Raw genomic sequence first — 22,526 nt, 5'->3', positions numbered from 1 at the left:
TTCCCGCGTCGAATTTTGAATTTTTTACGTCGTTTGCGTAAGTCGTTCGCGAATAGGGCTGGACGTAATTTACGTAATAAACCAATACGTCCTTGCAGCGTACTTTGGAGCAATGCACACTGGGATATGTACACGGGTGGCGCATGCGCCGTTCGTAAAAAACGTCAATCACGTCGGGGTCACCACCCATTTACATAAAACACGCCCCCCTCATACTCATTTGAATTAGGCGCGCTTACGCCGGGCCCATTTACGCTACGCCGCCGTAACTTAGGAGGCAAGTGCTTTGTGAATACAGCACTTGCCTCTCTGATTTACAGCGGCGTAGCGTAAATACGATACGCTACGCCTCCGTAACAATGCACCGCCCTACCTGAATCTAGCCCTATGTTTTTACACTGACTGCTTTCCTGTTGCCACACATAAAGTCCCATTCATTTTTTTTTTTTTTTTTCGCCTCATGGGGTAAGGATGATCATGAGAAAAGTGAGGGATCATCCCAGAACTACACAGGAGGAGCTTCTTAATGATCTCAAGGCAGTCGGGACCACTGTCACCAAACAAACCATTGGTAACACAATGCGCATGGATTGAAATTCTGCATCGCCCGTGAGGTCCCCCTCCTCAAGAAGGCACATGTACAGGCCCGTCTGAAGTTTGACAATGAACATAAATGATTCAGAGAAGGGTTGGGAGAAAATCCTGTGGTCAGATGAGAACAAAATTAAGCTCTTTGGCATTAACTCGACTTGCCGTGTTTGGAGGAAGAAAAATGCTGACTATGACCCTAAGAACACCATCCCTACAGTCCAGCATGGAGGTGCAAACATGCTTTTGGGCTGTTTCTCTGCTAAAGGTACAGGGCATCTTTGCTGCCTTGAGAGTTCAATGGACGGGGCCATGTATTGTAAAATCTTGGATGAGAACCTTGGGCAAAATTCTCAAAAACCTGTGTAAATTTAGGATTATCTAACTTATGTCATTTAAGTTACGGCGCCCTAAGTTGGTGTCGTAAGTACCGTATTCTCATCGCATTTGCGCACAAAATTGCGCCATCCTTAACCTAAGTTTCAATGCGTAAGGCGTGGTTATGGCAAGTGGGAATGAAGTGGGCGTGCCTCATTGTAATGAGCCGTGACCCCATGCAAATGAAGTGCCGGCCGTACTGCGCATGCGCGCACGAATCTGGACCTCACTGCGCATGTGCAGAACTTTGGTCATCGCAATCAGTGAGATAGGTAAAAGGCCAAGCGTACTTAGTTTGAAGATCGCCCTGTGTCTAAATAGCCCCAGTCAAACAGACTTCTATTGCAAAAGTATTTCCGTGTGTTCCCTTCCTAAAGCAAGTTGCTTCTGCTTTGAACGTTTGTCAGTGTTTGTTGGTAAGATTTGTTTGTGAGAAAAGTGTTTGGAGTTGGAGGGTATAGTTGGTGTTTGTTTTTGCTAATTTGTTCTTTATTTTGAATGTTTGCCTGTTTGTTTTTGATAAGTATTTTTTTTTTGGTGTGTGATTGTTTTTTGTTGTCCTTTTTTGCCTGTTTGTTTTTGAATTTATAGTAGCTGTCTGTATATATTTTTTTTTTTGCTTGTTTTTATTTTCTTTGTTGTGTGTGTGTATTGTTGTTTGTTTTTTGGGTGAGTTCCCTGTTGCTGGGTCTTGTCTGTCATGGCTCCCAAGCGCAGGAAGCTTTATTTTAGTCTGGCAGAGAAGCATATACTTGCTCAGGGCGTCATTAAATTTGGGCGATTTCTCCATGGCCCTGAGAGCCACAACACCACCCCGGCCAGGAGGAAGGAGATCCTTAAAACTATTACCGATCGGATCAATGCGGCGGGGGGGGGGGGGGGCAGACCAGGACCATCGCTGGAGTACAAAAAAAAATAAATGACTTAAGGAGCGTGTCCCGGAACAAGCTGGCAACGCTGCATGCCCATACCAGGGGCACTGGAGGAGGGGGACCCTGCCCACTCAGGATGAGTGAGGAGGAATGGGCAGTGGCCCAGTGTTTCCACCCACAGCAGGTGGTGGGCCTGCCTGGCTTTGACAATGATCCTCTTATGAGGACAGGTAATTTTTTGGAATTTCTATCTGGTGATTAGCATGTGTGGGTGGGGGAAGGGAAGATGTGCCAAGTGTGTGGATCCAACAACCTGTGATTGTTTTGTGTCCTCCCCAGATGGCCAGGAGGTTGCAGCCCCATCAGCCCAGGAGGTTGCAGCCCCATCAGCCCAGGAGGTTGCAGCCCCATCAGCCCAGGAGGTTGCAGCCCCATCAGCCCAGGAGGTGGCAGCCCCATCAGGACAGGAGGTTGCTGGCCCATCAGGACAGGAGGTGGCAGCCCCATCAGCCCAGGAGGTGGCAGCCCCATCAGGTCAGGAGGTTGCTGGCCCATCAGGGCAGGCTGCTGCACCACCCCCAAGACAGGATGATGCAGAGTCCCAAGAAGGGCAGGATTCGCCATGGGAGGGGAGTGCACACAACTCCCCTAATTTGGATGTTGAGTGGGAGGAGGATGAGGGGGAGGAAGATGACAATATTGTGATTGGGCAGCAAATCATGATGGGCCAAGATATGACCTTTGAGTCATCCCCTGAGGGAACCCCACAGGCGCCCAGCAGTCAGGCCACCATCATGGGTCGCCCCTTCCAACCCTCCTCCAACATGCAGCAGCACCCATGGCTCACTCCAACTCCTCCTCCAAGGCCACAAGCCTCAGGGGCAAGTAGGAGACCGACCCCGGAAAACAGGGGGGGGTTGGTGCGTCTGCCGGTCAGTCTGTTGAGGGACAATGTCCGGCAGACCCGCAGTCTGTCTGCAATCCAAAAAACGATGACCAAGGTGGAGCGCAGCCTGGGTGCAATGAGGGAGTCACTGGGTGACGTGGCCACCAACTCAGTGGGGGTCATCACCTGTTTGTGGGACCTGAGGAACGCCACAACAGGCGTGGCCCAGGAGGTGACTGCCCTCACCCAGGCTGTGCAGGCCAATACCCGGGCTGTGCAGGCCAATACGGCTGACATTATTTCCTGTCTGACAAGGATAGCCGTTGCCTTGGAGGGAAGGCCAGCAGGAGGACAGACACCAGGGGAGGCTCCTTCTTCCCCTGCACAGACCCCCCCCTGAAAATACTCCCTCCCCTGCACAGACCCCCCCTGAAAATACTCCCTCCCCTGCACAGACCCCCCCCCCCTGAAGATCCCCCAGTCGGCCGTGGCCGTGGCCGTGGCCGTGCCCGTGGCCGTGGGCAGCCCAGAAGGAGCACTCGGCAACATCCTTAATTTGCAGGGGTACTTTTGAATTTTTTTTTTTTTTTTTTTGCTACTGTACTTATGATTTGGTTTATGTGTGTGAATGTGGGGGGGTGGCATTCCTGAAAACATAAGGGTGTCACCCTCAGTTTTGGTGGAGTATGGATCCCCAGGACCAGGGAGAAGTCATCCTAGGTTCCTGAATGGTGTATGAATGCACAGTGACATAATTGGAGCCGTGGCGGGGCGTTACTGCTCCCAAGTACCAAAGGGGGGGGGTACTTGGATCTAATCCAATTCGATGTGCATGTGATGTGTCTGTGCTAGGGACCACAGTGACGTGCATTCATGCATTCTCATTGTGAGATAATTAATGTGCGTTTTGTAAAAAAAAAAAAACATTCTCATTGGCATATAAGTAATGTGCATTTTATGTGCAAAGAAAATATTTAAAGGTCACATAATCTCTGTGATTTATTCTGGGCAAAGCAAAAATATAAATATAATTAGGGTCCATTTACTGGGCAAAGATGCCTTCAGCCAGTTGTCTCCTTATTACCTGGCCCTCAGCAGTCCGGGTAGACGGGTTTGGGGGGGGGTTGCCTGGGTGGGGGGTTAGGTCAGGACATATATCAACATGCAGGCCCCTTCTCAGAGCAAAATTATGGAGGATGCAACATGCCCGAAATAATTTGGCAGACAAAGTCTGGGGAATACAAGAGTGTACCCCCAGTCTTGTCAAGGCATCTAAATCTGGACTTGAGAAGGCCAAATGTCCGCTCTACTATTGCCCGGGTCTGGATGTGCACCTCGTTGAATTTCCGTTCTCCGGGTGTTTGGGGGTTCCTAAAGGGGCTCATCAGGTGGGGTCCCAACGCATATCCTGAGTCACCTGTAAGGGAAAAGACAGGAGGATATTAGTCATGCATGTGCCCCTTGTGATGTCTGCATCACGGGGGGGGCATACCTGACACCAATGTCACTCACCAATCAGCCAGCTGTCTCCATACACATTCTGCTCCAAGTCTTGGTAGATCTTGGTCTGCCGTAGGATGTAACTGTCGTGGCACGACCCTGAAACTTGGCACAAACGTGCCAGATGAGGCCATGGGCATCTACGATCACCTGGACATTGATCGAATGCCAGCCTTTCCTGTTTATGAACAGGTGTTCAGTTTCATGGGGGGCCTGTAGTGCCACATGGGTGCAGTCTATCGCCCCGATGGTCCTTGGGAAGCCAGCAATGTTATAGAAGTCAGTCATGGCTTGCAGACGCTGCTCCTCCTGGGTGGGCATCACAAACTGGTTGGTCATGCGCCGCAGTATGGCAGGGACCACCTGATGGACACATCGGCTCATTGTCGACTGCACCATCCCAGCCAGACCTCCAGATGCACGCTGGAATGAGCCACTGGATAAAAAATGGAGGGTTGCCATCACTTTTTGTAGAGGTGTCAGGGCATGGGAACGTAGGGTTGGGGTGATAAGATCCTCATGAAGAAGTTGGGTGATCTCCAGGATGGCCTCCCTATCAAACCGGTAGTTGCCATACACCTCATAATCTGGCATTTGCCAAAGATCACGCCGTGGACGATAAACTCTCGCCTGTGCCCTCATCCTCCTCCTCTGTGCCCTCCTCCTCCTTTGTGCCTGTAAGGCAGCAAGTGCCGTCAGAATCATAGCTGGCCCTGGCATTTTTACACAAAGATCCTTCTCAACTATAGCTCTAAGCTCTAGTCACTACCTACAGCAAACCCTTCCACAGCATGTGTAAAATTAGGGCTGGTTTTATAATGTGGAAATTTAGTCAGAAAAACTAACAGGTGCGCACAGGGCGGAAAATACGGCACACACACTTAATTTTGAGAATCGCCCTAACTCCCTCATTTGCATTTTTGCCTATCAAAAACAGCGGCGAGCCTAGCGTAATTTGCGCCCGGGGATGCGCAGGTGTAACTAATTTAAGTACGGCTGAAAATACGGAAATGTTTGCTTAAGTCGTTTTGAAGATCGTGCGCAAATATACGCGCCGTGTAAATTTAGAAAACTGGAGTTAAGTCTGCGTATCTCTTTTGAGAATTTGGCCCCTTCTTCCCTCAGCCAGAATACTGAAGATGAGTCGTGAATGAGTCTTCCAGAATGACAATGACCCAAAACATACCATCAAGGCAAGAAAGGTGTGGTTCAAGAAGAAAGTACATTAAGGTCATGCAGTGGCTTAGCCAGTATTCAGACCTTAATCCTATGGAAAATGTACGGATGGAGCTGAAATTTCAAGTTGCCAAGCAACAGCCAAGAAACCTTAAGGATTTAGAGAAGATCTGTAAAGAAGAGTGGACCAAAATTCCTCCAGGGATGTGTGCAAACTTGATAACCTACTACAAGAAATGTCTTACCTCAGTGCTCGACAACAAGGGTTTCTCCACCAAGTACTAAGTCGTGTTTTGCTTGGGGATACTTATTTTACTCACTGAACTGCAGCACAATTTATACCATTTGTATCATGTGTTTTTTCAGGATTTTTGGTTGCTATTCTGCTATCATTTAAAATACACCTATGATAAAAATGATAGACCCTTCATTTCTTTGTGATCGGCAAACTTACAAAATCTGCAGGGGAGCAAAAAATGTATTATCCCACTGTACACAGCTAAAGTTTATGTGCTCTATATATATTAACAATAATTGTACCATAAAATGATTGTCTCCAAAAAGGGTCCATGTGAAAATTGCAATAGTGTATGCAAAAAGTCCAAGTCCAAACATAACACTGTGAATCCCACTCCAACTGACTCATCACCACCTTTAAAGTGGTTTTCCAGCCGCCAATTTTTTTTTTTTTTAAGTCAACAGCTACAAACACTGTAGCTGCTGACTTTTAATAAGGACACTTACCTGTCTAGGGAGCCCGCAATGTGGTCCCCCAACCCCCCCTTCCCCCGAGGCCGATCTGTCCATCGGATCGGGTGCCGGCGCCGCCATTCCAACTAAGGGAAACTGGCAGTGGAGCCTTGCGCCTTTACTCCCGGTTTCCTACTCCGCATGCACGAGTCGCGTAGCGCTTTGTGAATGGCCAGCTTGTTATCTAGTGGACACACGGGTCCCACAAGACAACAGGGGGGAGCTTGCCACAGCCCGGCCGCAGCCTGGCTGGATCGGAAATACTCGGTACTTCCAGAAAGGTATGTTAGAAAAAAAAATGTAATATCCAAAAACGAGGGGTGGAGAGAGGTGGTCTTTCGTTTTAGACTACCTCTCAAAAATGGGTGGAACTCCGCTTTAAGGACAAAACAAGAGGCTTATTGGAGATTTATGACTCTCAAATTATAGAGAAGCCATCTATAGCATGATGTAAAAACCACCTTTAAAGGGCAAGGCTTGGGCTTCCATATAGTAAATGAATAATCAAGAGGATACACCAATATCCACATTCCCCTCAAATCTCAAACCTAACATAAGGCTTTCACATCGGGACACTGCATTCTAGAAAAATGTGTTTTTGAAGCTCCATGCATGGTATCAGTAAGGAAAACAGATTGTGAAAAATGTGGTTTATCCTGCTGGTAGAAGCACACCAAAAACAAATTTAGCAATCTGCCTTTTTCAGAACAGACAATAATTAATGTGACATCTACTTTACAGTAGCCTGAGCCTTGCCCTTTAACCACTTAAGGACCATGCCTATTTTTTACACTTGTTGTTTACAAGTTCAAATATTTTTTTTGCTAGAAAATTACTTAGAACCCCCAAACATTTTATATATTTATAAAAAAAAAATGTTTCAGACACCCTAGAGAATAAAATGGTGGTGGTTGCAATACTTTGTCACACAGTATATGTGCAGCGGTCTTACAAACGCAATTTTTGGGGAAAAATTTACGTTTTTGAATAAAAAGATAAGTAAAGTTAGCCCAATTTTTTTCAATATTGTGAAAGATAAGTCATTTGATACCTAACGTGATATGCTTCAAAATTGCGCCCGCTCATGGAATGGCGACAAACTTTGGCACTTAAAAATCTCCATAGGCGAAGTTTAAAAATGTCTACAGGTTACCAGTTTTGAGTTACAGAGAAAGTCTTTTGCTAAAATTATTGCTTTTGAATGAATGAATGAATAAAAAACTTATATAGCGCAGCACATGCGAACTAAATCGCCTCTGGGCGCTTGTTGTTCCTGTCTCTTGACATTAAAAGAGCAGAGTTTTAATCTGTCTTCTGAAGGTCAGGTGGTTTTCCTCCAACCGAATGCTGGTTGGTAAAGCATTCCATAGTCTAGGACCTTGAAAAGCAAACCTTCTTTCTCCTTTGGACTTGTATCTTGCTTTGGGTACCATGACCAGATTTTGGTCGGTGGATCGCAGAACGCGATTGGCATTGTGGGGTTCTATCTTGTCGCAAAGATATTGCGGAGCCTTCCCATGGATGCACTTATGGGTCAGACAGAGTGCTTTAAAAACAATTCTGTCCTTTACTGGCAACCAGTGAAGGGTTCTCAGCGAAGGTGAGATTGATTCCCATGTTTTTTTCCCAATCACAAGTCTGGCGGCCGTATTCTGAACGACTTGCAGACGAGAGATTTGGTACTTTTGGAGTCCGAGGGAAAGGGCATTTGCATAGTCCAGTCTGGAGTTCACAATTGTTCCTACCACAACTGCTACGTCTTCTTTGGGGATAAATGGAATAAGTCTGCGTAGTAGGTGCAACAGATAGTGAGATCCGCTGACTACTGACCCTATTTGTGCATCCATTGTCATGTAGGTGTCGAAGATGACCCCGAGACTTTTGACTTTGGAGCTAGGGGTGATGATTTTGCCCAGAATGGGCGGAGGTGTCCAGGTTGTTGCCAGTTGAGTCTTACGGCTGGCGTGGAACATGAGCAGTTCTGTTTTGGAACTGTTGAGTTTAAGATAACTCTTAGTCATCCAGTTTTCTATCAAAGAGAGACATTTCTCTAAACTGAGATGATGATCCTTTTTGTTGCAGATGCGAAAATACAGTTGCGTGTCGTCTGCATATGAATGATAGAGTAGTTCTTGGCTACTGAGAATTTCAAAGAGAGGGCGAAGATAGATGTTGAAAAGTACCGGTGACGGGATTCTTGGACTCCACATGACACCGTGCGTTTTTCAGACGTGAAAGATCCCAGTTTCACTGTTTGTGATCGGTTTTCCAGAAAGGAAGAAAACCATGGTAAATCACCTTCTGCGACTCTGGCTACCTCAGCCAGTCGCATCAGTAACAGTTTGTGGTCTACCATGTCAAAAGCTGCGCTTAGGTCCAGTAGAACCAGGAGACAAGATTCTCCTTCGTCTGTGGCCTCAAGGGCGTCGTCCCATATTTTGAGTAATGCTGTTTCCGTCCCCTGTCCGGGACGGAAACCTGATTGAAATGGATCAAGTAGATTATGGGTATCTAGATGCTGTTGCAGCTGTTGTACCACTACTTTCTCCATTACCTTGGAGAGAGTGTTTAGGCCTGTTATGGGACGGCGGTGAGTTGGGTCCTTGGGGTCTAGGGTAGGTTTTTTCAAGATGGGCTGGATTGTGCCCTCTTTCAGCAGGGAGGGCACTATGCCTTCCTTAAATGACTGGTTTATAAGCTGCGTGATAGGTGGTGCCAGGATGTCGACACATTCCTTCATCAGTTTAGTGGTGATGATATCATTGGGCGCTGTGCTGTTTCGCAAAGTACCGATGATATTTTTTGTGGCATCGATGGAGATGGGTTCCAGAGTGAACTTTGTTGATTGTGGAAAGATTGCCGTAGTATTAGGCCGATTTGATGGCTGTCCTGATTTATAAGGAAACCTCTCAGTAAAGAAAGAAAAGCATAACATAAAAGTACCACCATCATCCTATCATAATTTGAATAGAGGTAAGATTTATCTGGGACCACAGAGACCCAGAAAAACCAAGGGAAATGGGCAAGGGCTATTGTACTATGTCGGTACTTGGGTAAATCAGTTATCAATAGAGTATGATAGAGGTAAAAAATTTCAATTTATTAAAACATAAACATAACATAAATAACTTGAGAAATACACAGTGTTTTAAAATTACAGAGATGGTAGTGTAGAACAATTGATTATATGACCAGCCAACACCTAATGAAGATGGTAGAACGGGCCCTAGTTTGCGGGCAACGATCAGGCGGAGGGGGTCATATAGATCAGGCTCTCAACTAGTTTCGCTACTCAAAGGTAGCTTCGTCAGGAGATTTGGGTCTGTGAATACAGATTCACTCCTTGGAGTGTATCACGATACACACCCGGCCCTGGGACATGCTGCTTGATCTACCCATTCAAGTGGTCTTAACTTTCTACCTCCATTGCTGGCATCCCTTAACTGGGCTCTCCCAGAAGTGGTTTTCTTGGTGGCTCCTTTGGTTGGTCCTCGCCCACTACTAATTAGGTCCCAGGGCACTTAAGTCTTTTGACATTATATACATTCAATACAGATCCTCACCATGCTGGGGGCGTTTCCACCATCCACAACCTACGTGAGACTTTGTCTCTACGTGGGGCCTAGGCTCCTCCGAGGAGTGAATCTGTATTCACAGACCCAAATCTCCTGACGAAGCTAACTTTGAATAGCGAAACTAGTTGAGAGCCTGATCTATATGACCCCCTCCGCCTGATCGTTGCCCGCAAACTAGGGCCCGTTATACCATCTTCATTAGGTGTTGGCTGGTCGTATAATCAATTGTTCTACACTACCATCTCTGTAATTTTAAAACATTGTGTATTTCTCAAGTTATTTATGTTATGTTTATGTTTTAATAAATTGAACTTTTTTACCTCTATCATACTCTATTGATAACTGATTTACCTAAGACAGGGGCTTACCTGTGGAGAAGAGGGGGCCCAAGGGGAGGAAGGAGCTGGTCCTAGTAGCTGCAGTTGTCTCGTGCAGCAAGGGGTTTGCAGGAGCCTGCCTGCCTGCCTAGCTGTATGTCTGACTGTCTGTCTGTCTGTCTGTCTGGTCCCTGGGTGAGAGCAGACTCGATCGGAAGGTCCGGAGCGCCCTACTCCACCACTGACTGACTCAAGACTTTTGCTCTAACGATTGCGACGATACCTCACATGTGTGGTTTGAACACAATTTTCATATGTGGGGGCGCCTTAGGTATGCATTCGCTTCTGCGTGCGACATGGAGGGATGGGGCGCTTTTTACATTTATTTTTTTCTTATTTATTTTACTTCTTCTTTTTTTTTTTTTTTTTACACTGTCCTTTCAAAAAAATTTGGATCACTTTTATTTTTATTACAAGAAACGTAAAACTTTCCTTGTAATAGAAAAAAGCATGACCAAAAAAAACCCCTCTTTAATGTGGGATCTGTGGTCAAAAAAACCTCAGATCTCACGGAAAGGTTTCTTCACAGTAAGAGCCGTAAAAAAGGGGAATAGACTCCCTGCAGAGGTGGTTCTGGCCAGCTCAGTAAAGTGCTTTAAGAAAGGCCTGGATACTTTCCTAAATGTACATAATATAACTGGGTACTAACATTTATAGGTAAAGTTAATCCGGGGAATATCCGATTGCCTCTCGGGGGATCGGGAATGAATTTTTTCCCCTGCTGTAGCAAATTGGATCATGCTTTGCTGGGGTTTTTTGCCTTCTTCTGGATCAACTGTGGGTATAGAATTAGGTATATGTGATTGTACGATATTATTATTATTTTATTTCTTATGGTTGAACTTGATGGACTTGTGTCTGTTTTCAACCTGACCAACTATGTAACTGTGTAACTATTTACACTTGAAAGCAATAAAAAAAATTCAATAAAAAAAATGGTCCCTTTAAGGCCAGAGGGCGGAAGTGACATTTGACGTAACTCCCGTCCTCCAAGGGCATAGAGTCAAGTGGGGGCTATCATTCCCTCACTCGACTTCCTGCCCATTACGGGAAAGGATCGGATCGTCTCCGCCACTACCAATGGAGCCGCTAAAGGAAGACCGGGGGGGGCACCTCCTGCAACCAATAAAAGTTATCTTGCGGCGAATCTGCCCAAGGAGACCACTTTTATCCTAAAGTGTAAATCCACGGCGGGTGGTCCGTAAGTGGTTAATGGTGTTTTTTACAACATGCTGTAGATAACTTCTCTATAATTTGAGAGCCATGCTTTATATCTTCAGTAAGCCTCTTGTTGTGTCCCTAAGATGGTGGTGATTCACTGTGTTATGTTTGGATTTAGACTTTTTCTATGCACTATTGCATTTTTTACAAGGACATAGAATGATTGAATACAATAATTTTTTGGTATAATTGTCATTAATATATAGAGCACATAAACTTTAGTTGTATATATGTTCAATTGATTAGGGCAGCTCATTTGGGAAACAAGCACACATCGGGTGCCATAGATGTTGTCTGAGCTGCACTTGTGCAGATCAGATCATATCCCATTACTGCTGAGAGGCATGAAAGAATGTTTGTTTACATTTTTAAGTTTAGTACCACTTTAACAATTTGATAACAATCAAAATAGTAAAAGTCAGTAAAAATGATGGTGCTTCCAAATAGTTTTTCTTTGTAATGTGGTTAAAATAATATAATAAGCATCTTATTAATTGCTGTTGGTAACAATGCTACTGTACTTTTTGCTCTGGTTTGTACTCTGTTGTGACTTGCCATGCATTTTGATTATTACTGTAATAATATCATACTTTGCTTTTAGGAGAGCAACATTCATGGACTTGATTATCGATTGGAGGCACGCATCTGTAGGCAATCAGAGGTGAAGTATACATGTTTGTTTTTTTTTATCAACAAAACGGTTTTTATTATTGAGAACACAGGGCATTACATTGTGCATTTGCATACGTATGCCATAAAAAAAAATGTTAACAGGCGTTGACAATAAAGCCAACTCTGCCGTCATATTATTATTATTATACAAGATTTAAAGTGGAGTTCCACCCATAAATATAACATTACATCAGTAGTTTTAAAAAACATGTCATTAGTCCTTTAAGGAAAAAAAATTTTTTTTAGATGCCGTCAAAGTATTGTTGCTAGGCAGGATAGTTAATCTTCCCTCTTCCTGCACCTAGGTGCTTAACCACTTAAGCCCCGGACCAATATGCTGCTAAATGCCCAAAGGCGTTTTTACAATTCGGCACTGCGTCGCTTTAACAGACAATTGCGCGCTCGTGCGACGTGGCTCCCAAACAAAATTGGCGTCCTTTTTTCCCCACAAATAGAGCTTTCTTTTGGTGGTATTTGATCACCTCTGCGGTTTTTATTTTTTGCGCTATAAACAAAAATAGAGCGACAATTTTGAAAAAAATGCTATATTTTTTACTTTTTGCTGTAATAAATATCCCCCAAAAACATATATAATTTTTTTTTTTCCCTCAGTTTAGGCCGATACGTATTCTTCTACCTATTTTTGGTAAAAAAAATCGCAATAAGCGTTTATCGATTGATTTGCGCAAATTTAATAGCGTTTACAAAATAGGGGATATTTTTATTGCATTTTTATTAATTTTTTTTTTTTAACTACTAATGGCGGCGATCAGCGATTTTTTTCGTGACTGCGACATTATGGCGGACACTCCGGACAATTTTGACACATTTTTGGGACCATTGTCATTTTCACAGCAAAAAATGCATTTAAATTGCATTCTTTATTGTGAAAATGACAGTTGCAGTTTGGGAGTTAACCACAGGGGGCGCTGAACGTGTTAGGCTTCACCTAGTGTGTGTTTACAACAGTAGGGGGGTGTGGCTGTAGGACTGACGTAATCGATTGTGTCTCCCCTATAAAGGGGATGACACGATCGATGCGCCGCCACAGTGAAGCACGGGGAAGCCGTGTTTACATACGGCTCTCCCCGTTCTTCAGCTCCGGGGAGCGATCGCGACGGAGCGGCTATAAACGAATAGCCGCGCCGTCGTCCCGGATCGCTCCCCGAGGGAATCCGCCCGCCGCACGCAGCGGGGGGGGGGGGTCCCGATCGGACTCCCCACCCGCTAGAAGGCAAGGACGTATATATACGCCCTTCTGCCTGACCGTGCCATTTTGCGGACGTAAATAGTCGTGCGGCGGGCGTTAAGTGGTTAAGCTTCCTAACCTACACCGCACAGACTCCTGGGAATGTAGTGGGTGTAACTTTCCAGGAGTCTGTGCACTCCCCAGTCTCGAAGAATCATGTGACTTGGACAGTACAGGTGCTGAAACCTGATATGAAACCTATTACACTGCTTGTGCAGCACTGAGCATGTGCGAGATCTGCAAGGCTGAAATCCAGGAAGTCATACAGTCTGGCTTCATGATGCCCACACTTGGCCCCAGTCAATTTCTATTTTATAAAGTGTCTAAATGCTGTAACAACCTAACAAAACGGACCTTAAGTTACAGACTAACTTTACTAGAATACATTAAGCTTGTGTATTACAGGGGTATTTATATTTAAAAAGTGAAATTGTGGCCGGAACTCCGCTTTAAATAGCGCCAACAGTTTGTGCAGCGATTTACAACATCAGGGAAGACAGTACAGTTACAATACAGGAGGGATCAGAGGGCCCGACTCGTTAGAGCTTACATCCTAGACACATTGCATTGAGCCCTGAGTTCTTGGTTACACACGAATGAACAACCCAGTTTATAACATATACAAAGGGGGAAATAAAACAAAATAAAATTAACTTAAAGTGGAGTTCCACCCATAAATATAACATTACATCAGTAGTTTTAAAAAAATGTCATTAGTCCTTTACGAAATTTTTTTATTTTTTTAGATGCCTTCAAAGTGTTGTTGCTAGGCAGAATAGTTAATCTTCCCACTTCCTGCACCTAGGTGCTTAATGCACCGCACAGACTCCTGGGAATGTAGTGGGTGTAACTTTCCAGGAGTCTGTGCACTCCCCAGTCTCAAAGAATCATGTGACTTGGACAGTACAGGTGCTGAAACCTGATCTGACACTGCTTGTGCAGCACTGAGCATGTGCTAGATCTGCAAGGCTGAAATCCAGGAAGTCATACAGTCTGGCTTCATGATGCCCACACTTAAGATGGCCCCAGTCAATTTCTATTTTATAAAGTGTCTAAATGCTGTAACAACCTAACAAAACGGACCTTAGTTTACAGACTAACTTTACTAGAATACATTAAGCTTGTGTATTACAGGGGTATTTATATTTAAAAAGTGAAATTGTGGCCGGAACTCCGCTTTAAACTAAACAATAAAGAAACATTCCAACCCTCGATATACCCCTTGGCGTTTAAATCTGTCACTCAAGCACTCACTTAATGTTTCGTGCAAACCAAGGTTTCAAAAACCGCCACAGGCCAGTTTATCCCATCAACAGCCTATCTATAACCAATTGAGGTGGTGCCACCTCTGGGGAGTTCAACCAATGCTGCCAGATGTTGGTAAATTTGTTTGGCGATTTCCTATGTTGATACGTGTTTTTTTCCCGAATAAGAGTAGCATTGACCATCTGGAGCCACTGCGCCTCCCCTGGGACGTGTGCAGATAGCCACAACCGGGCAACCAGCTTCCTGGCTAAGTATAGGAGCCTTGTGAAGGCAGTGTATACTGGAGGGAGGTACAAGTCCTCATCTAGGCTGCCCAGCAAGCATATTAACGGTTCCACCGCAAGCTGGACTTGGTATTCACTATTTATTCTGGTAACAACGCTATTCCAGTACCTCACTAGCTTGGGGCAACGCCAGAGCATATGAATAAGATAACCAAGATGAGACTTATCCTCTGAGAATGCTGTCTCTTTCCCCCTTTTCATACTCAAAAAAGGCAATGATAAGAGAATGAGAGCAACGTCCTCTTTTGTTGCCGCTGTCTTTCTATGTATAAGGCCTGGTTCATGCTAGTGTGATTTCAGATGCACAGAATCTCGTGACAATAGACTGTGCCCATTCACATCATTGCAGCACAGTGCAATTTTGAAAAGGGTCCTGTGCTACTTTGGTGCGATTCCAGAGTGATTTTGGCTCCATAGAACATGCAAACCAAATCCTAAAAGCAACCAAGTTGCACTGCATAATCACACTGAAAATCAAAATGCAGCTGCAGTAGTGTGAACCTAGGCTAAGTATTGAAGAAGCCCTCTAGTGCTTTCGACATACACAATGGCAGCAAGAGAAAGCGCTCACATATAATTGCTTAGATATGTTCATATCTACAGGTTATAGTGGGTGGAGGGGATGCAGAGCAGTTAGCCCATATTCCTTAACCACTTAAAGCGGTGGTTCCCCCTTAAAAACAACTTTTTTTTATTCCACTGCCCCCCCACATTACAATCGAATTAAGGCTCTTATTTTTTTTTTTTGCTGCTGTACATACCTTGATACAGCATCTTCACCCGTGCATCCGGGTTGCGAGTCCCACGGGAGTGGGCGTTCCTCACATGCTGTTGATTGACGTTTTGCCCAAAAACGAGCTCTCCCCCCGTCGCGTAAGCCGCGTCACGATTGGCGAAAGGAGCCGAACGGCGATGCGCATGCGCAGTATAGCGCCGACTCGCCGTTCGGCTCCTTTCGCCAACCGTGACGCGGCTTACGCGACAGGGGAGAGCTCGTTTTTGGGCAAAACGTCAATCAACAGCATGTGAGGAACGCCCACTCCCGCGGGACTCGCAACCCGGATGCACGGGTGAAGATGCTGTATCAAGGTATGTACAGCAGCAAAAAAAAAATAAGAGCCTTAATTCGATTGTAATGTGGGGGGGCAGTGGAATAAAAAAAAGTTGTTTTTAAGGGGGAACCACCGCTTTAAGGACCAAGCCTCTTTTTGAGATTTGGCGTTTACAAGTTAAAATCGTTTTTTTGGTTTTTGCTAGAAAATGACTTAGAACCCGCAAATATATATATATATATATATATATATATATATATATATATATATATATATATATATATATATATATATAAAAAAAATATAGTGTAGCGCCAATGGAAGACCCACTATGCAGTGGACCTAATACACTAGGCTACCCTAATTGACATATCACATCCAAAAATTAAGTGGGTGTGTTGACCATCAGGGTGACCTGTATTGTGTGTAGGAGGACAAAAAATGTCCACAATATGTAGACAATAACGCCCCTACATGTGCCAAAAAATGTAAAATTATACAAAAAATTTAGTGAAAATGGCCAATAATGACACTGTGATTGACAGACTGGTTCTATTTCACACTTGTGAACGTGTGATACAAATAACCTAACAAGTGACAGCTGACAAAAATAGTACAAATCAAAATTCTGCCCCAATGGTGATACCACCTAACTGTAACAGGATATAGATTACACTAGCACAGACCCAGGTCTCGGGTATCTGTGTGTCGCTGTTGAGATTGAACAATAAATGGCAAAAAGAATGTAAATGGTCATAAATGACAATAATGACCTTCATGTACACCCAAAAGATGCAGCCATACAACCGCAACTGTAAGTTGTTAACTGGCAGTGGTAAACCTCATACATTCATGGAAAATACAGACATCAACCACAAGTATGAATTGTTATCTGATATGAGTCCCAAAGAAAGAAGCTCTGTCATCAGTCCATACACCTGGATGGTGGGATCGGTATAAATAACCTTCCTGGTGATCCCAGGTGACGATATGTATTTCCAAAAGCAATATTCCAAATACTTGAAAAATACTTATAGGTGAGGTACTCTTACCAGACTTGGTGGACCCCCAGTCCTCCGTACGATGGGGGGGTCTTACAGGCTTGTGTGGGCCGATCGCCCTTTCCAATCGCCGTCTCTTAGGTAGCGTCTCAATGGCTGTCCCAGGCGTGATGGAAATCCAGAGTGCCCCGAATACACTTGAAGCCAGATGTCACAAATACTTCAGTAATCCTGATTGGACCGTGGTAATGCCGTTCAATCAAAGTTATCAGTGGGAAAAATAGAAAAAAAGGGAGAGACTCCTCATAGTGTAAAAATGTAGAAAAAAAGGTTTAATAAAACACTAATGAACTAATTTAATACAACAAGTGAACAAAAACACTTACGAAGTTCACAGCAAGTGAAAAACTTTCAAATTCCACAGCAAGTGACACAAAATTTTTAAAAGAAAAAGTAAAAAAAAAAAACACACTTAGAATATACACAGCAGCTCCGCCACCTGGATGGATGGATAGGAGTATTCCAATGGTGTGCAATAAGATGAATGGTAGGACCAGTATACCCGACCGGTTTCGTCTACTGAAGACTTCAACACCCCTGTTGAAGTCTTCAGTAGACGAAAACGGTCGGGTATACTGGTCCTACCATTCATCTTATTGCACACCATTGTATATATTTGGAATATTGCTTTTGGAAATACATATCGTCACCTGGGATCACCAGGAAGGTTATTTATACCGATCCCACCATCCAGGTGTATGGACTGATGACAGAGCTTCTTTCTTTGAGACTCATATCAGATAACAATTCATACTTGTGGTTGATGTCTGTATTTTCCATGAATGTATGAGGTTTACCACTGCCAGTTAACAACTTACAGTTGCGGTTGTATGGCTGCATCTTTTGGGTGTACATGAAGTTCATTATTATCATTTATGACCATTTACATTCTTTTTGCCATTTATTGTTCAATCTCAACAGCGACACACAGATACCTGAGACCTGGGTCTGTGCTAGTGTGATCTATATGCTGTTACAGTTAGGTGGTATCACCATTGGGGCAGAATTTTGATTTGCACTATTTTTGTCAGCTGTCACTTGTTACACACACACAATACAGGTCACCCTGATGGTCAACACACCCACTTCATTTTTGAAAGTGATATGTCAATTAGGGTCGCCTAGTGTATTAGGTCCACTGCATAGTGGGTCTTCCATTTGCGCATTTCACTTGAGGATTAGCGCAATATATTTATTAATAATATATATAAATATATATATATATATATATATATATATATATATATATATATATATATAAAATATGGTCTTACTAGCGCACTTTTTTTAAATGAAAAAATCTGACAACAGTAAAGTTAGCCCAATTTTTTTTTATATTGTGAAAGATGATGTTACACCGAGTAAATTGATACCCAACGTGTCACGTTTCAAAATTGCGCCCGTTTGTGGAAGGGCGACAAACTTTTACCCTTAAATGTTAAAAAAATTCTACAGGTCGCATGTTTTGAGCTAGAGGAGGTCTAGGGCTAGAATTATTGCTCTCGCTCCGCTGATCGCGACAATATCTCACATGTGTGGTTTGATCACCGTTTTCATATGCGGGCGCTACTCGCGTATGCTTTTGCTTCTGCACACAAGCTTTTTTTTTTTCTTTTTTTACACTGTTTTTTTTTAAATCACTTTTATTCCTATTACAAAGAATGTAAACATTATTATTATTATTATTATACACAATTTATATAGCGCCAACACTTTACGCAGCGCTTTACATTGTAGAGGAGGGACAGCACAATTACAGTACAATACAGAAGGTACACAAGGGCCCTACTCGTAGAGCTTACATACTAAAGGTAGGGGGTGGTGATGCAAAAGGTAATAGCTGCAGAGAATGATTTGATAGGGGTGGCTCGGGACAGTTGTTAGGTGGGTGTGGGATAGGCTTTCCTGAATAAATGAGTTTCTCTTTTCGTCCATTGACGGACACAGCTCCTTAAATCTTGACATGTGGGTTATGTTCTTGTTCATAGGAGAGGACTAGGCAGAACATGTTAGTTATCTTGAACATGTAACAGAGTTGAACAGCCCTGTCCAGGGTGCGGTCCCTCCGGTCATAACCCCTCACCCTGCAGCATGCAGCTCAGTTTGTTTCTGCCTAGCAGAGGAGACAGACTTGGCTCCCTTTGGGCCCAGAGTCCTGAAGAAATTTTTACTTTTCATTTTTGTGATTCTTCTATCAACTGCTGGCTTTAGCTATGCGCTGGGTTGACCAGGACATGCCCCATGGCTTCAGGGGTGGCAGGTGAGCATATGCTTCGGGGTCCACATATGACTGGGCTGCTGCTGTCTCACTCACAGTGGACCGGGCAGACAGCTACTCCATACCACTCGGTTGTAGGCCTATCAGGGACGCGCCAGAAATTCCTTGCAAGGACGGGTAAGTACAGTTCCTCCTGCATTGGCAGGATGGAACATCTGGGCATTCCCGGAATTAAGGGGTTCTCCTGTCCTCCCTTTCCCTGCTCTCTGTCACCCTTTCCCCTCCTGCCCTAGGGGCCGCTGTGACTGGGGAGTACCTGTGGGGGGATTTCGGGTCCCGGTGGGGGACTGTGGAGTGTCGGGGTGGTCTGCGTCCTGGAAAGTCTCTGCCACGGCCTTCTCTTCCACATCGCGGTGCTCAAGCGCCATTTTTTGCTGCACCAACGCCATTTTTAGTGTGCCTGCTTTTTCTATTGAAATTTACATTGGTGGCCATTTTGCCATGGCCCCGCTGTGACGCAGGTCGGCATTGCGAGCGGCCATTTTCTTGTGGTCTGCGCCCTTATCTCTGAGGCATCAGGCTGCCATTTTGGAGTGGGTTTTGGCCTCCAGCACTGGCTTCCTGAATGGCGCGCAGCACAATTCACCTCACAGTTCTCCTCAGTTACATGCTGTGTACAGACGGAAGGCGGGCAGCGACGCTGATCGGCCTCCCTCTGGGTGATGAGTCCTCTGGGTAACCTCCCCCGGTCAGGGCAGCAAGGAGGGTGGACTTATTGAGTGTTTTTCACTTAGTCCCTGAGGGCTGTCAGTGGGTGATTATGGAGTCAGTATCTGGCCTTTCTTCCCCAAACATGCCAGAGGCAACAACCGGTGCCCCTGCACCTGCGGTTCCCATGGATATTTTGTCGGCAGTCCTGGAGTCCTTTGTTGCCAGGGTGGAAGCGGCGTGCGGGTGTAGGGGGGTAAAAATCGCCCCCTCCCCCCACCATCTTCTGGGGGATGCTCTGACTCGGAATTGGGCCTGGCTGCACCTCAGGACCCCAGTTCTGGTATGTCAGAGGATGCGGACCAGGACCTCACTGGTGAGGAGGACCCCTTGTCTTGGGTGAGTGCATGACAGGGCACTTTTGAGTGCACTTATTGATGCTGTGAGGGACTCTCTCAAGCTGGAGGATACAGCTGTGACTTCTACAGAGGGATCTGTCTCTTTCAGGTCACACAAATCGAACCGCTTTGTTGAAGTTTTTCCTTATGTTACTTTCTTTGATAAGTTCATAGATTAGGAATGGGAATGGCCGCAGAAGTCCTTCGTGGTCCCTCAGTGCATGGCGGTCCGTTATCCTTTTTAGGCAAGCCTTTTCAAAAAATGGTCCTCTCCTCCGGTCGTGGACACTCCGGTCTCTCGGCTAAATAAAGTAACCACTCTCCCGGTAGAAGTGACCCCTGCCTTTAAGGACCCTACTGATAGGAGGTCTGAAGCGGTGACCCGTTCCATGTTCACCATGCTGGGGTCTGCATTGCAGCCTATCTTCACTGCAACTTTGGTGTCTCAGACACTTACTGAATGGGCAACATTTTTGCACCAGACAGTGGAGGAGCATCAGCTCCCCCCTGAGTGTGTGAGGCTGGCCGACCAATTGGTACAGGGCCTTGTCTATGTATGTGATGCCGCTCTGGATGCGACTCCCTTGATCTCCAGAGCCTCTGTATTGGCGGTGGTATTACGCCACCTAATTTGGCTGAAATGCTGGTACGCTGACCAAGCTTCCAAGAAAGCTTTGGCTGATTTACCCTTTAAAGGTGGGAGGCTTTTTGGTACCTCGCTGAATGACATTATTAAGGATGTCACTGGAGGTAAGAGCGCTCTTCTCCCTCAGTACACCAAAGGGAAGGAGCTGCGCCGTAAGCCAGGGCCCTCCTATTCCGTGCAGAAACTGTATTTTCGTCAGCCGGCAGATCCTCCCAAACTGACAAAGGTTCAGCTGGAGGACAGAAGCGTCCCTGGGTACGAAAGCCAAACAAGCCTGCTACCGCATGAAGTTTTGCCCCCGCCCCACTCAAGGGTGGGGGGGCTTCTTTGCGGGTTTGCAGCTTGGTGGACCTCCCTGCTCTCCGACCAGTAGGTCTGCGAGGTGGTCACTTTGGGGTACAAGATCGAGTTTCTTTCTTGTCCTCCAAACAGATTCTTTCCCTCAAATCTTCCTCTCCTTCTGGCTAATTGGTCTGCCTTGATGGGAGCAGTGCAAGACTTGCTCAGGTGCGGGGTCATTTTACCTGTGCCACTGAAGGAAAGGTTTCAGGGATTCTTTTCAAATCTGTTTGTAGTCCCAAAGAAGGACGGTGTCCGTCCAATCTTGGACCTCAAGGCCCTCAATGCCTTTGTGAGGGTGCGAAAGTTCCAGATGGAATCAATTAGTTCAGTGGTTGCTGCGCTTCATCCGCATCTGCATCTGCACCAGGCATCAGAGGTTTCTGCACTTTGCGATCAACGAAGACCACTATCAGTTTGTGGCTCTTCCCTTTGGCCTAACGTCAGCACCAAGAGTGTTTACCAAGGTGCTCGCGCTGATTCTGGCTTTGCTGAGACAGCGAGGCATCGATGTCATGGGCTACTTGGACGATCTCCTTCTGAGAGCTGCCTCTGGCTCAGAATTAGAGGAGGGCGTGTCTAAAGCCCGTCAAACCCTTCGGGGAATTTGGTTGGATGCTGAACATTCAGAAGTCGGTCTTGGTACCGACTCAGCGTCTGGAGTAACTTGGATTAATTCTGGACTCCTCGGAGACGAAGGTCTTCCTTCCTTTGGAGAAGTTGCAGACACTCCAGTCGGCGGTGAAATTGTTAGCATCACGCAAATGGTCGTCTCTCCATTTTTGCATGCGAGTTTTGGGCCTCACGGTAGCCTCCTTCGAGGCAGTACCGTATGCCCAATTCCACAGTCTTGCAGAAGGAGATCCTGTCCAAATGGAACAGATCTCCATTGTCTCTGGATCATCAGGTTCAGGTAAGTCACCTAGTCAGGGCTTCCCTGAGTTGGTGGCTGAGATCCCTGTCTCTTCAGTCTGGGAAGTCGTTCCTTCCCTTCCATTGGACTGTGATCAAGACTGACGCCAGCTTCACAGGTTGGGGGGGGAGTCTGGGGGGTCCTGTCGGCCCAGGGTCGCTGGACTCCGGACAAATCCCGCCTGCCGATCAATGTCCTAGACCTTTGAGCGATCAGGCTGTGCCCCTCCTCGTGGCCGCAGAGGCTACAAGGACGTCCAATCAGGATCCAGTCGAACAACGCCACGGCGGTGGATTATGTCAACCATCAGGGGGGAACTCGGAGCTCGGCTGCAGTGTCGGAGGTGGCTCACATACTGCGGTGGGCGGAAAGGAGCGTGCCGACTCTGTCAGCCGTT

General features: G+C 45.5%; 1 protein-coding gene across 3 annotated transcripts in view; it reads left to right on the top strand.

The window, feature by feature from the left end:
- PARP4 (poly(ADP-ribose) polymerase family member 4) overlaps window positions 1-22,526 on the top strand; it is a 381,003-nt gene that overhangs the window by 317,687 nt on the left and 40,790 nt on the right. For all 3 annotated transcript variants that reach the window (XM_040340552.1, XM_040340551.1, XM_040340554.1), the window contains one exon: window positions 11,925-11,984. In XM_040340552.1, coding sequence (XP_040196486.1) covers window positions 11,925-11,984 — 60 coding nt within the window. The remainder of the gene's footprint in view (window positions 1-11,924; window positions 11,985-22,526) is intronic.

Source organism: Rana temporaria, chromosome 2, assembly GCF_905171775.1.
Source record: "Rana temporaria chromosome 2, aRanTem1.1, whole genome shotgun sequence".
NCBI lineage: Eukaryota > Metazoa > Chordata > Amphibia > Anura > Ranidae > Rana > Rana temporaria.
Note: the sequence above shows the minus strand (reverse complement) of the source record. Positions and strands in the feature narration are given on the sequence as shown.